The sequence below is a fragment of the Telmatherina bonti genome (genome assembly GCF_933228915.1).
Source record: "Telmatherina bonti genome assembly, chromosome: 23".
Taxonomy (NCBI): Eukaryota; Metazoa; Chordata; class Actinopteri; order Atheriniformes; family Telmatherinidae; genus Telmatherina; species Telmatherina bonti.
The window spans coordinates 7,009,560-7,024,050 of record NC_136632.1 but is presented as its reverse complement, the minus strand read 5'-3'; the positions used below and the strand labels follow the sequence as shown (position 1 = coordinate 7,024,050).

General features: G+C 43.6%; 3 protein-coding genes across 6 annotated transcripts in view; 1 reads left to right on the top strand and 2 right to left on the bottom strand.

Annotated features, from left to right (window-relative positions):
- bltp3b (bridge-like lipid transfer protein family member 3B) overlaps positions 1-2,774 on the bottom strand; it is a 43,652-nt gene extending 40,878 nt beyond the window's left edge. For both annotated transcript variants that reach the window (XM_079263009.1, XM_079263010.1), the window contains exon 1: positions 2,461-2,774. In XM_079263009.1, coding sequence (XP_079119135.1) covers positions 2,461-2,504 — 44 coding nt within the window. In that variant the 5' untranslated portion in view covers positions 2,505-2,774. The remainder of the gene's footprint in view (positions 1-2,460) is intronic.
- A 2,408-nt stretch (positions 2,775-5,182) lies between these two features.
- ckap4 (cytoskeleton associated protein 4) lies at positions 5,183-8,460 on the top strand. Of its 2 annotated transcripts, XM_079263368.1 has the most exons (3): positions 5,299-5,414; positions 5,498-5,596; positions 6,876-8,460. In XM_079263368.1, exons 2-3 carry the CDS (start codon positions 5,576-5,578, stop codon positions 8,061-8,063), a joined length of 1,209 nt encoding a protein of 402 aa, XP_079119494.1. In that variant the 5' UTR covers positions 5,299-5,414; positions 5,498-5,575; the 3' UTR covers positions 8,064-8,460. The 2 variants fall into 2 exon arrangements, with proteins under 2 accessions (XP_079119493.1, XP_079119494.1); XM_079263367.1 differs by having other exon boundaries at positions 5,183-5,596.
- Positions 8,461-10,617: 2,157 nt separating this feature from the next.
- ikbip (IKBKB interacting protein) lies at positions 10,618-14,415 on the bottom strand. Of its 2 annotated transcripts, XM_079263490.1 has the most exons (4): positions 14,052-14,415; positions 13,860-13,977; positions 11,757-11,978; positions 10,618-11,228 (listed from the first exon to the last, which is right to left on the bottom strand). In XM_079263490.1, exons 1-4 carry the CDS (start codon positions 14,285-14,287, stop codon positions 10,662-10,664), a joined length of 1,143 nt encoding a protein of 380 aa, XP_079119616.1. In that variant the 5' UTR covers positions 14,288-14,415; the 3' UTR covers positions 10,618-10,661. The 2 variants fall into 2 exon arrangements, with proteins under 2 accessions (XP_079119616.1, XP_079119615.1); XM_079263489.1 differs by lacking the exons at positions 10,618-11,228; positions 11,757-11,978 and adding an exon at positions 12,172-13,243.
- Positions 14,416-14,491: the final 76 nt, after the last annotated feature.

Sequence of the window (14,491 nt, the reverse complement as noted above, 5' to 3'; positions counted from 1 at the left end):
ATTTAGTGTAAGCAGCTTTAATCTGTCTTAAATCAGGAATGGTCAAGATGGTTTAGGCAACTTGTTTATCTTCCTTCATCATTTCTCAATCAAAACGTTAGCACTTTAGTCGTATGTTCAGGAAATACTTCTTTTTACTCAAGTCATTTATTCTGAATGACTACTTTAACGCTACTTTACGTGAATACACTTTAAGGCTACGCTACTTATCTTATCTTACAGTCTGGCTACGAGCCAGACTCCTGTCTGTATGTGACACAGACAAACACACACCTTGTGTCAACTCATCCCCAGAGACCGCTTTATTGATCCCTTTCAACATTACACCGACAGATACACCAAATATTCTGAAACAGATGCTTCTAACAGCTCTTAATACACACAAAAAGGTCCTCCTGACTAGATGAACATGTCCCAAATGTCTCATTGCATCACTGTTGACCAGAGGAGGAAGATTCATTGTAGACTTTGAGGTCAGTGAAGTGTAAGGATGTGCTGCATGTCTCATGTAGCGTCAGAAAGAACTGTGTCCTCTGTAATGTCGGAGCATAGCAGCCGAGCTGATGTGTTGATACCCATAACAGCATCTGTATGTGTGTAAGCACACCTACAAGGAGTATAAATAAGCCCCAGCAGTCCAGCTTTTCCTGGCTGGTGCTGATGATGAAGCAGAGCGACGCCTGCAGCTGAGCAGACTCACCCGAGCGAGAATACCAATCAGCCTACAGAAACCGTATTCACACTGTGGAGTAAATGAGGTAATGCTGCTTTGCTATTCTGACACCAGCACTATGACCGTGACATCATTACACAGGACGGCGCGGGATTGGCCGGTTGCCGGGCAGGTCAGCTTCCACCCAGACCAATCGGGCTTGCGCGAGGATCAGATGAAGCCAGAAGACATCGCTCTCTTCTTCCAGTCATTTCCTGTCAGCCGTGATGCGAACGCCACAGAGGGCAAAGCGCAGTCATGTGCACCGTCTCGACACACACAACTTGAGAGCACCGAGACACATGAGGGCATGACACACAGGCTGTAGTGTTATTTTAACCTACGAAGGTCAAAGCCATCCCTGAACAGCAGATATTAATCTGTGACGTCTCTCATCAGTCACAAACCAGTAAAGCAACATGCAGATGAGATTTTTAAAACATTTACTTATCTGTGACCTACAATACACAATGAATGTCTTACATCGCTTTTAATCCCCATCCGAGTTAAATACACAAACCTGCCACTATCATAGACTGCAAGAAATAAACAACTTTAAGAAGAGATGCTTTTAAATTGTCCAGTTTATACTTAAGATAAACTATTTATATAGCGCTTTTCATAGACACAAGGTCACAAAGTGCTTCACAACAATAAAAACATAGAAAACCTACAACGTTGGGGGGGGAAAAAGCTCTGACCCTGGAGTAAAACAAGGAAGCATTAGAAGTCCCTTGATAGTCAGTGGAAAAGAATAAATAATGCATGTAAAGCTGCACAGAGCTAAATGCTGCTCACAATTGTGTGACATAAAAGAAATAAATGACTAATTAGAGGCTTAAACGCTCATCAAAATCCTCTGAATAACATGTTAACCAATATTTTAAGCATAACAGAGCACTTAAAAATAATGCTAATGGTATAAAACAATGATATAATATTCTTTATTCTCTGTCTTTCTTTCACGTTGTATTATCTCATAAGACATTTTGATTGTTTTATGTGTTTATTTGTGTTGTATGACATCCTTTTGGATCATATCTTACCCCATTTTGCAGTTTTTGTATCATTATGGTAATTCTGCAAAGAGATTTAGTAGTTAAACTTTTAGTTTGAACCACATGGGTCATTTTAAAGTCATTAAAATTATTTCACAGGCCTCTTAACTATTTTACGTGTATTTAATGCTCTTTAGTGTTGCATTTGGTTTGTTTTTGCACGTCTTTGTTGCCATTTCTTGTTTCTTTTGATTCCTATTTAGTGTCTTTTTGTTTTACATATTATTGTCAAATACATCTGGCAACATTACATCCTAATTATCTTTAAATATAGTGGGAGAGACCCAACATGCCCTTGTCAACACCAACCCTGACCTCGCAGCTGTATATTCCTAGTTTGGGTGTTTAATAGTTTCTAAGAGATAAGACTTGTGTCGTACTTTACAAGCAAACATAGCTAGTTTTCCTCTGTAGTAAAGCTGAGATTGTTTAACACTATCTGACAACGACTGGACTGGTTCAACCTGTCGAGAGGATTAGCCGTTCACCAGCTAGTCCTGCTGCTAACCGGTTAGCAGGTTAATAAGCTTTACATCCAGTCAACCCGCAGCTGACAGCGTTAATGTGGGGTAACCCTTGTAGCCACAACACCTCTCCGTGTAAATGCGGCTTCAATGCTCCTAAAATAGAAGTAATAATGTGGTTAAAGCCGACTGACATCCAACCTGCTAACCTCTTCTCGACACTAACCTAGAGAGATGCTTCAGGATCTGCTTCTTGATGAGCCCAGCCATGGCCAGGCTGATCCGATATCCGAGCCTCCGCCGCCGGGTGTGAGCTCTCCGGCTAGCCTGACCGCTAGCTTCTTCCCTCTCGAGCTACAAACAAACAGCTCAAAATCTTCTCAGCTCCGTGTCAGTCCTCATTATGACGGCGTTCCCGCTTTCTTCTCAGGGAGGGAGATAGATGGCGGCATTTCAGACGTCCCAGTGACAGCCAGGATCCGAGACAAAGCATGCCGCTTTAGGCCATCGCGTCACGTAAACTGATGGAGCTCCGAGTCGCTGCGGATCTCCGCAATATCACTCACCGTACATAGACACCGTACACCTGGACAGCAGCGGCGGCGGCGGCGCGTCGGAGGAGCGGCGTCTGATGTCACGCCGTATGGGCGGAGTCTCATGCTGCGTTCACGGCCTGTAAGGAAATCTCCATTATGGATCACTGGGTGGATATTCTGACCAGAAAAATATAGCAGAAATATAAACTGATAAACCATTTCTATAAAAATAACCAAGTTTGATGTATGCACTGTGAGTTAACACTTTATAGGGCACTCAAAGAAATACCTTCAAATTAGAAATTTTCACCTAAAATTGTCATTCTGGTGTGAACCAAGATCTCCATTCTTCTGTTACATTAACAAAAACAGAAACAAAAAAAGTTTCATGCTGAATATGAAAGGAAACAAAGTTATCAAAAATAGTCACTTGCCTCATAAAGGGTTAAACGCAGCCCTAGATCTTTATTATTCCCATGAAAAGCTTTTTTTTTTTTATCAGCTTGAAGTCATTGAAGCAACAACAAAAATTTAGAATTTGTGATCAAGTGGTGGGGTCTATGCCATTGTCTTTCATAGGGCCCACAATTCCTGGTGACACCCTTCATTCTGACTATTAGTTATCGTTCGACTATAACAGTATTAAAAATTTATAGTGTAATATCTCAAAGTTAGTCCTTTGATAGACCAGGGTTTCCTCGGTTTATTACCCAGTGTCAGCTGGGACCCTAAGCAGAATAAAGTGTTAGGTACAAGGAAAATATGCATTATTGAATATGTCTGCTAAGGAACCATGCAGGTAGGTAAGAAACATTTAAATACTCAAAACACCCACAAGAGAAGTATAAAAGACCCTAAATGGTTGCAAAATAAGGAAGAAAAAACAATGACAGTGAGATTCAGTACAACCAGACGTCTTCTTATTAGCACATGACAAAAAAGCAAGAATGATAACACAAATGCAAAACAAAAATAAATAGATAAAACGAAATATGATTTATAATTTAACAAAATGTAATTTAACAAAAATATAATTTCTTTTTACAAACAACAATAAAAAATGAAACAGGCTTTTATCAGGTTTCTGCAATGAATATTAAAACGCTCCTTTACTGACATCTAGCGTTGAAACATGGAATTCAGTATTTCAGAAGAGAGAAAACTTTAATTTTTGCATGAAATGTTATGTTTCTGAAGTCAACTACAAGTCCTCTAATATTATATTCACATGATAATAAATAGATCATATAAAGACCTGTATAAACCAAGTCAAATCTTTTTTCTATAGCATCTCTAAAAGGGCTGAACAGCATGCATCAGTATGGATATATTCACCAATCGCTAAATTACAGAAATATTAATCAAGTCATCACAACGAATAAACAAACAAAAAAAAAAAAAGAAATAAATAGATTTAAAAAGTGTTGACTGTACAAAGAAAGCCAAGTTATGCCCAGCTGGAACTAAAAACCAATAAGAAGAAATATGTCATAATAATCAAGGATGTGAAAAAATAGACTAGACCAACCAAACCTCTTTTTTTAAAAGCAATATCCCGGAGGTATTGGAATATAATACTGATTATAACCAAGTTGCAAAGAAAGGATGTGAAAATGTTGCCATTACGTTGAAGTTTTAACAAAGAAAATAATGGTTCATACATTGAACGCATCATGTTACCATAAAAAACAAAGCTCGTGGATGTTTGCATTTAGGGTTTAACCCCTTCGTCTTTGTGCATTAAAAATGTGCCTTTTATTCTGCGTTTCTCTGCGGGAAGACGTGTAATTATGTGATGTGTCACCCCCCAGAACAGAGACCACAGCTGCCACGTATGAAAGGAGGAGCAAGCCGGAGGGAGGAAGGAGCCCCTCCTTCAGCTGAACACTCTGCAGAAAGTAACACCAGCACAGAACATGTAGTTTAAACTTACATTAGAGTAATTACACAAGCATTACTGTCAATTTTATGTCATTGGCATGCAGCAATTGGTGCTGGTGTGCCAGTCCTCCATCTTTAGATCTTATCTTCAGAAGAATAGCTGCTACTTTATTAAAAAAGAAAAAAAAAAGTTTGATTTTTAACCTGAAAAACATTCAATAAAAGTATTAATATCCACAATCGATTGCTGTAAATAACGATGTGATGTTATGATATTGATGTGATCACATGATCAGAGCTGTGAGATTCTCATCCACGGATTTAAAAGCAGTCTGAAAATGAAAACTGTAAATGCAGGACAAGCCACTCATTGTTTCCTGTTGCGTTATGTCATTAAAAAAAAGACCCATGCAGAGCCCAACTCCAGCACGGGACAACCCCCATCCGCATGCCTCAGCGTGAAAAAGCTCCGTGGAAAGACACGACGCGCTCACTGATACGCTGCTGCTCCGAAGCGGGGCTGAACTGGAAACCTTCTGCATCCACGACTACAGAATCAGCAGCTCTCTCTCTCTCACTCACACACACACACACACACACACACACATACACACACTCCAAGCTCCCATCACAATGACTGCGAAGAACCGGCAGAAGAACAGCGAGAAGACCGCTGCGCCCATCCACGATGACGCGCCAAAGAAAAGCCAAAAGAGCAGTACTAACGGAGTGAGTGGCCCCGCGCCCCAAGGGCCGCGCTCAGGTAGCTGCCTCGGGCTCCTCATCACCACCGTGTTTTATGTTGCTCTGATAGGCGCTGCAGGGTTTGCTGCTTTTTATTTACAGCAAGTTGTGGAGGAGATCCGTCAGACCAACGCAAAGCAGGAGGAGAGCGCGCGGCACAACGCGGAGCTCAGCACCAAAATGGAGAGTGTGCTTCAACAGGTTGGTACAAAAAAAAAAAAGATCAAACTACTAGTGGATGAATGAGGGGGGATAGTTTATACTCTGTTTGAATGTTTCCAAACTTTTACATAACTTTGTCGTGTGTTGCAGAACATGTTGCTGGCAAGAGCTCGTTTCCAGGCTCATTTATTTGTGTGTGTGTGTGTGTGTGTGTGTGTGTGGATGTGTGTGTGTAGGGGAGGGGGATACATACACAAACTTAGAAGGTATATACTTCGGTGAAGGATGTGCTGAACTCCAGGAGGAAATAACTTTTTTTTTCCTTTGGTTTTCTTTGGTATGAGAACAATGCAGATGATTGTAAGGCAGCAGCATGAGTCTCAGTCACTTCAGTCTCAGGTAGCGAAGAGAATTCCCTCCTGTGCCTTGTAACAAATCAGAAGCATTTATACCGCCCAAAAGTTCCAAACAAACAGTCTGACAATCAAAACCAAAATGCATTTAACAACAACAACAACAATAATAATAATAATAATTAGATAAAAGATGAAATGATGGAGCTTGTTGTTAAAATTTGATGAATAAGTCAAGACTCTGTGACTGCGTTGCATCACCTCCTCTTTTAGAACATAAATTTCCTTTGCATCTTTGTTGGATGGAAAAGTTTTAAGTCACATTTATAGCTCCAGTAATAAGAATGGAAATTCCCGTCCCTACAGGGATTCCTGCTGATTTTCCAGAAATAACTAAACTCCACTCAGGATGCCCTTTTTTTTTTTTTACACCATGGCTGACCTGTCACCATTCAGATGAAAATCTGCTATTTTTAAGCTTTACTCAACTTTTCCAGTCATTTCTGCTCCGATCTCAAACTTCTTTAAGATGGTATGTTGGGAATAAAAGAGCTAAAGGACAATTATCTACCTAATGGACCTATTTGGTTCCTAGAGATATTTATATAATTTATTTACTAAAGCATTTTGTTCCTGTGTTTTCTCTCTTTTGTAATGAATCATTTCCTCGTGTGATGATCTCCCTGCATGTACATTTAACTGTGCATTTGCAGTATTCAGACTTGAGTATTTTAAACTTCAACTATTAATCAAATTCTTCCTGATGCTCCAGTTTTAGCACAAAAGATGCACAAGAGTCCAGCACATATAAAGAATTTATCAGTTTATAAAATCACTGCTTTAGTTTTTGTGTGCAAATGCAGAAGAGGGAAAAGAAATGGAAATGGATGAACTGATGCAGGATCTGCTCTGTTCACTGACAGACATCATGATGGGAGGTATTTACTGCAGATTGTGTTGTGCAGGTGGAGTCTCTGAGGAGCAACGTGGACGGTCTGGAGTCATCGCTGGGCATCACGCGGGTGGAGCTGGAGGCAGCTGTCAGCAGGGTGAAGAGAGGCGAGGTGGAGACCAGGAGAGCGGAGGAGACTCTCCAGAAGCTGCAGAACGATCTTCTCAGGGACCTCTCAGAGGGCATCAAGGAGGTGAAGGAGGCTCGAGAGAGGGATTTCTCCTCTCTGGAGAAAACTGTGGAGGAGCGCCTGGCTGAGGTGAGCCAGTCCATCGCAGCCAGCGTGGCCGAGTTCGCCGAAGGTCAGGGCGAAGTGCAGAGCCAGCTGGCTGAGCTAAAGGCCCGAATGGGCGATTCAGAAGACCCTGCGCTCATCAAGCAGGAACTCTCTGCCATTGTCGACGTTGTAGCTGAAGTTAAAACAGCCAAACAGGCAGCTGATGCGACAGCTGTTTCCCTCAGAGAGCAGATAGGCGCAGTGAGGGAGGAGCTCCAAACTCGCAACCATGAGGTCGCCTCACTGTCGCAGGAGGTCGAAACGGTCAGGTCAGTGGTGCAGGAGACCACTGGAAGCCTGAGGCAGACGCTGTCTGCAGCAGAGGCTGGAGTTCAGGCCCTGAAGGACCAAACTGCGACACTGCAGAGCAGCGTGGAGCAGGCAACTGAAGCTGTCCGTGGCGTGGAGAAGAAGGCGGATGCAGCAGCTGCGCAGGCTCAGAAAAAGTCCGAGGAGCTGGAATCCAGAGTGAAATCCTCAGAGGAGAGCGGGGATTCCCTGTCTGCATCCTTGTCAGACATCACCTCCAAAGTTGAGACGTTGTTTGCCAAATATGATGCACATGAGAGCAGTCTGGCGTCACAGGGAGACGCAGTGGAGAGAGCCAAAGCAGAGCTGAAGCAGGAGCTGGAGGCAGTAAGAAGCAACGTGGAGGAGCTGCAGTCCAACAAGGAGGAAGAGTCAAAGGAGTCCAGCTCTCAGCTGGTGGAGGATCTGGAGAAGAGGCTCGCTGCTTTGGAGGACAGCAGAACCAAGCCTGAGCAGCTGGAGAGTCTGAAAAGCATGCTAGATGGACTGGAGAGGAAAGCAGCGAAGCTTGAAGGCCATGATCTGGCCATTTCTGCCCTCCAGGAAGCGCTGCAGCACACCACACAGAAACTTTCCGTCTTATCTGAAGGCAAGAAGGACGAGGGGAGTCCCTAGCTCAGCATTGTGACCTCAGGATACCAAACATTAAGCAACTGGGACAGTTATGAGTCAAAACGGGTGATAATACCCCATTTTTCCCATTTTCATGATGAAATTCTTCTCAAACTTGATCTGATGTCGTGATGTTGCACACTTTAGTAGAGAAGAGGAAGAGGAGGAGCAAGAGGGGCACAGCTGAACTGCTAATCTGTGAATCCACATCCACACTCACTCTGCACTGTACTTTCATTTTCAGATGTTTCTACTCTGTTTTTACACTTCATGTGTTTGTGCCAACATGTTTGTTGTTTTTTAATATCTTTACATGGAAAAAGAAGCGCTTTTTGAGTTTACTTACTACATGATGTTGCTTTTGTTTCCTTTTTTAGATGAATAAAAAGAATCTTGTTGACTTGAAGCTGTGAAGAATTATTTTGGGTGTGAAGCAGAGCAAATGATTTCTTGTGGTTCAGCTGCCTTTGCTGTTACATCACAAGTCATGGACTGATAGTAAGGGTGGAGTCTGGATTTACTGAGCAGGAATAACACATTTCAGAGAGTTCAACATTATTCTGCATGCAAGATTTTAGTTAATGAAAGGTGGGTTTTAGTTTCTAGTTCAGATCCGATAACAATCTCAGACCAGTTTGATCTTTAATTTCTAGGTGAGCTTCATTAAAGGGAAACTATTCAAGCAGTTTTTCCACATTAGTTATAATAAAGTGAGGGGGAATAACGATATTTCTGGAAATAAAAAGGCTGAAATAGTGCAACAACTTGTGGAAAGAATATAAACATTAGACTTTTTTTGTTATCATATACAGGACAAACACAGAACAACAGTGAAAAGAACGAGGTGTGGAGTCGTAGGAGGTCATATCCAATATTCAGAAAAAAAAATAAACTAAATGACTGATATATATACATGAACATAAATTCACAAATGTATTTTAAAGTTAGGCCACTCATGTATAAAAAAACAAAAGACAGGATACCATGATATGCAAATGTATCACAAAGTCCACAGGAGGCATTTTACCTTGTATACATATCCAGCACCAGACAAGTTTTTTTTAATTAAGTCTCCAAATTTACAAAAGAAATGAGTTTTTCACTTTTTATTGTATTCGGATTCTTTTAACCTAATAATGAAGGTTAGTTTCTCCATCTGATATGTTGTTTATATGCTAGTCCACTGGTACTGATCAGTGGACTTTAGGATTGAGCCAAAGTTTCGTCATAGCCTTCCGTGCTGCAGATAGAAGGATCTTAGTTAAGTACTGGTCCTCCCCCAGTACTACTTTGCTAATATTCCCCAAATACATCACAGTACATTCTCTTGGGACATTATATCCATGTATTTCAAACATTAGACATTTAATAAAAAAAAAAGAAAACAAGTGATTCAGAGAGCACACACGTTTGTTCAGATTAAAGCAGAGGAAAGTCTCCTTCAGCAGCTGCAGGCGTCATGCAGGATCCACCAGAGGCTGCAGATGTGCAGAAGCCCTCACATAGAGCAATGTCTGCAGTGGGTTCAGAAGAACATGAGGAATAATATTCTCCCAGTGATAAATGCTGAGCTCGGCTGGGTGGAACAGACAGATGGAGGTCTGGGTTGGTAGAGATGTTTTAAGCTGGAGTGAGATGTTTGATCCCTTCAGGGTCATCTCTGCTAAACCTGTTCAGCTGCTAACTGATTGTGTAAGAGGAAGAAGGGCTGCTTCTGCAGTGAAGACAACCATGATGGAGGAACACCTGCAGAATGTTTGCCTGCTGTAAAAAACTCATGGTGGGACCACCGTCATCCTCTGACCTCAACCTTACTGGGAACCAGTGGAGCATACTCAGAGGGAGGATCTATGAGGGTTGGGGGGTCTCCTGAATGAGATCCAGGCAGAAACTACCCATGCATCTCCAGGCAAAATAATATTAAACTGGAACTGGATCCAACTTTTTTTTATTGGTTTTTAGAAAAATATGTCTCATAAAAAAAAGAGAAAGAAAAATCCGACTGATGAACATTTTCAGTTCTTTAAAACCCATTTTATGTTTTAAACAAAGAAGAACATGGAAGTGTGGGGGTTTGAGAAATTTGTTCCATAAAACCCAGAATATATGACCTATTATAATGTCACTCCTATTGATCTTTTAGGAGAAATGAGCTGAAACATATGCAGAATAATCTGGAACTCTGCTGAACGCGTCAAAGAGCAGAAGCTGCAACAACGTTGAACTCTTTCAACGTCACAAACCAGAAGAATTAGTCTCCAGGTGTTCTGCAGAAGTGTGTTTCCCTGTGCAACACCTGTCTGAGCACTTTGCCAGAACATTTCAGGCCTCCGCGCTGCTGAAAGGTATTCAGGCACAAGCGGTTTAAAGTGAAGCAAAGGAAAAAAACTGGAACTTCAGGTTCTTGTTATACATTCCTGCTACACGAGCAGCTTGAGTTTCAGTGTCTGCATCCATCAGAGGGACGAGTCTTTATTTTATTTTCATTTCATTTATTTTTCAAGTAAAAAAAAAAAGCAAATCAGGAAAGATCTAAACAGTAGTATGGCTGGTGGTGTTCAAACAGCAAAAAGACCAATAAACCAACAACTGAGCTGATCTTCATGTTGCTCTGTGCGTCTCTTCGATACTGGAAAAGTCGACTATCTCACTAACCTGTTGAGATGTAACACTTAAATCTCCCTCGACTGCAGTGAGGTTTGCTAAAGTCTGTCGGAGCTCAGCGATCTCCTGCTCCCTTTTAGTGAGATCTTCTGCTAATCGCCCGATCCGAAGAGTCAGGTCCGACAGCCGAGGCTCGAACGCTCCAAAGTCTCTCTTGATGGACGCCACCTTTGGTTTGAGGTCGCTGGCAAACGTCACTGTTCTTATAAGACGCGCCCGGCCGCTCTCCAGCTCCCTCAAACGCTCCGAGATCTTCGCGTCGGCGTTGCTGAGCTCTGGGATGCGTCTGCTGAGCCGCTCTATGGCCTGAGCGTTGCGTTCGGATGCGGATCGGAGACTGGAGATGCGGTCGATGCTGCCGGCCAGAACGTCTCCGATGCGTTTCACCATGCCGTGCTCCACCTGATTGGCCTTGTCCTCCAGCTCTCCCACCTGCGTCAGCAGAGACTCCAACTCAGAGTGCAGCCCGTCCATCCGCCGCCCATCTGTCCTCACGGCCGACACCTGGAGGCAGAAGAAATAGTTCCTACAGTTAGAATCAAGGCAGGATTATCTAATGGGCATCATGGGCACAAGCTCAGGGGCCCACGCCCACTTGGGGCCCCCGTAGGGCGAACACCAGTAGTTTGGACATGAAACAAAACGTACATAAAAGCCAGATAGTTCCAGTGTGTTGCTATTGGTACCACTGGCTGAGAGATGTTAGAAATGGTGCTTCGAAGTGTATCACAATATTTACAATGTTGCGGTGGGGAGGGGGCCCCTGGAACACTCTGGGCCCAGGGGCCTGTGCGCTTTTAATCCGGCCCTGGTTAGTATAGATGTATAGAATTTTTTATCACTTAATGAATGTTTTATTTGTTTTATCAACCTGCATTCGGTTAAGGAGACAGTATTCATGGAACGATGTATTTTGGGGAATGTGTGTGTGTGTGTGGGGGGGGGTGTTTGCTCTACTTGTGTACTTTGGCTTCAAATCTAACTTTTGTGATTGGATAATAAAGCAACAAATTTCTCTCCATAGCAACAAACCTTGTTAGCGAAGTCCTTGGTGATAGCTGATGTACGTTCTTCTATTTGCCGAACGGCGTCCCTCAGAGACGTCAGGCTGCCCTGGAGCTGCTCTCGTTTCTCAGTCAGACCAGAGGCCCATTCCTTCAGCCAGCCGACGTCCCGCTCCAAACCCTCCAGCTGTGGCTGCAGAGCCCCCCGCTGATCCTCCAGGCCCTCCAGCATCAACCGCACACTCTCACACTAAAGCAGGACAAACAGGGAATGGAGCAATGGGAAGATGGGAGGCTGTATGAAGCAATGATTTAAAGGAACAATAAACATTTCAACAAGACTTTTATTTTCTTAAAAAATAATAAAATAAAGCGAAAAATGCTTTACATAGAAAATCAGATAAATAGATGACATTCATGTGAAATATGTAAACTGTGTAGAAACGTTGTGTGAGATGTTCCAGGTTGCAGGGATCACACACTAACACACCGTCACATCACTTCTTTTCAGAAAATAACACAAAAAAACTAAAAGCAGTTTGTTTATTCATGAATAAGAAAAGAAAATAAGGCATAAATGTGATGATCTGGGGCACAGTGCATGCCGACATCAGACTTAAAGCTGAGGTACGATTAAAACTCTCCCACACTGGGTCCGTCCTGCTCATCCTCCTGCCACTCCTCCTCTTCATCCTTCCATCCTTCCTCCTCCAAAGTGTCAGAGTCCACTTCATCTCTGCTCTCCTTCAACGCCATGGTGAGTTCATGGACCGCCTCTTTGACCACGGACAACTCGTTCTTCATCTTCAGGATGCTGTTGTGAGCCTGCAGGGTGTCCAGCTCCTGTCGGATCTCCAGGATTTCATTCACGGCTTTCAGCATGCTGTCCTCCGTCCCAAACACCTGCAGCGTCACCTCCTCCAGCCTCCTCTCCGCCCCGCTTAGGTCGCCGCCGAGCTTCAGGATGGAGCGCACCGCCTCTTCCACCTGCGGCAGGTGCTCTTCGCACGCCTGCGCTCTGGGAATGTGCTCGTGGAGCTGCGAGCTCAGTTCCGCCTCGCTCCTGGTCAGGCTGCTTATCTGCTGCTCCAGCTTGTGGATCTGCTTGGTGTTCCAGTCCAGCTGGTCCCGCGCTCGCTCCGCGTCGTCCTCTTCGGCGCGCTCCATAGCTCGGGTGTTTCTCTTCGTGCTGTCCTCCAGCTCCTCCAGTCTCTTCTCCAGCGTCCGGGTCCTCCGCTCCGCCTCGTTCACCTGCTCGGTGGCTCCGGCGTGGGCCTCCCGAGACTCAGTTTTGAGGGCCGCCAGGTCGGAGGTGATGGCAGCCAACCGCTCCTGCCACGTCTCAGTCACGTTGAGGAAGCGAGCGTTGACGGTCTGGAGGTCACGGGAAGCGGCGTTCTCGTCAGCCTGCATCGCCATCACAGATGCGTGGAGGGTGGAGACGTCCTGCTGGAGCCTTGTTGCCAAGGAGACGGTGGAGAGCGCCTCCTGCAGGTCATCCTCGGAGGCAGCAAGCTGCAGCCGCAACACAAAACAGGAGGGCCGTTTCTGTGGGAGCTCTACGATGCTCAGTTTTTATCTTTCATGCAAACAGTAAGAAAAGCAGCGGACAGATTCTTAACGTAATTATCTGCAATTATCAGAGAATAAGCGAAAAGCATTTACTCATTTTATACATTCATGCTTGAAAACTTTCCTTATGAACATTTCCCTTCAAAATAAAGTTACAGTTAAAATCCCCTTTTTGGAGGTTGTGTTTTAGCATCGTCAGAGACGTTTGTTTCCATCTTGCTTGACTCTATTTTAGTGTTTTAGAGTGAAATACGAGGCTTGTCTGAAACTGGCTCATAATGATCCACACAGCAGCAGACCTACATGTCGACAAACGACACGATGCGCTGAATGCAATGACGTCCAGATCCCAGAAATTCCTGCCTTAAAATACAATTCCTTCCTTAAAAGCCAGATAGTTACACCACAGTGTCTAGTGTATTGCTATTGGTACCATTGGGTGACAGATGTTTGAAATGTCGTTTCACAGTGCATCGTTCACAATGTTGGTGGGGAATGGGGCCCACTGAAACACTGAGCTCAGGGGTCCTGTGCGCTTTTAATCCGGCCCTGCTCTTACCTGTTTAGAAACTTTCACCATCTCTTCCTCCATGTCCAACAGGCTGGAGGTTTTCCCGTGAAGTGACCTGTACTTTTCTTCCATTTGGTTGAACCTCTCGTTCTGCTGCCACACCATCCTGCAACCGAAAGCAACTTCAGCAGAAAGACGAACTTTATGGCAGAAAGATTAAAACCCCATGAGAGGACTTACCAGCTCAGAGCTGCGCAGGCTGCAAGCGACAAGAAACACATTACACTTTTAATATCAGGACCTGAAGATGTTTTATTTGCCCCCATTTGCTCCTCAGTCTTGCTTTTTTGTTCTTCGTCTTTTCCATTTACAGTCGAAGTTGGTTTTAGATCTTCCCCCTGTTTTTGCGCCTGAGTCTTTTTTCTCTGTTTGACTTCAGTCGGCATTTTAGCGCACTGATAAAAATCACTTAGCATAAAAATAATGTAGTTAGCTATTCGTTATGGTGCAGATTAAAATATGAATACTGTCATACATTCCTGTTCATAATGGCGCTAATAAACTGCAGGGTTTTGCGGATGATGACCGCTACAAAACTTTAGCTTTCCTCCTCGCTAATGAGGAAAATTGTCGCTTTCATGTGCTAGTTTGTTTAGCAGGTAAATGTTAAAACTGCGTGG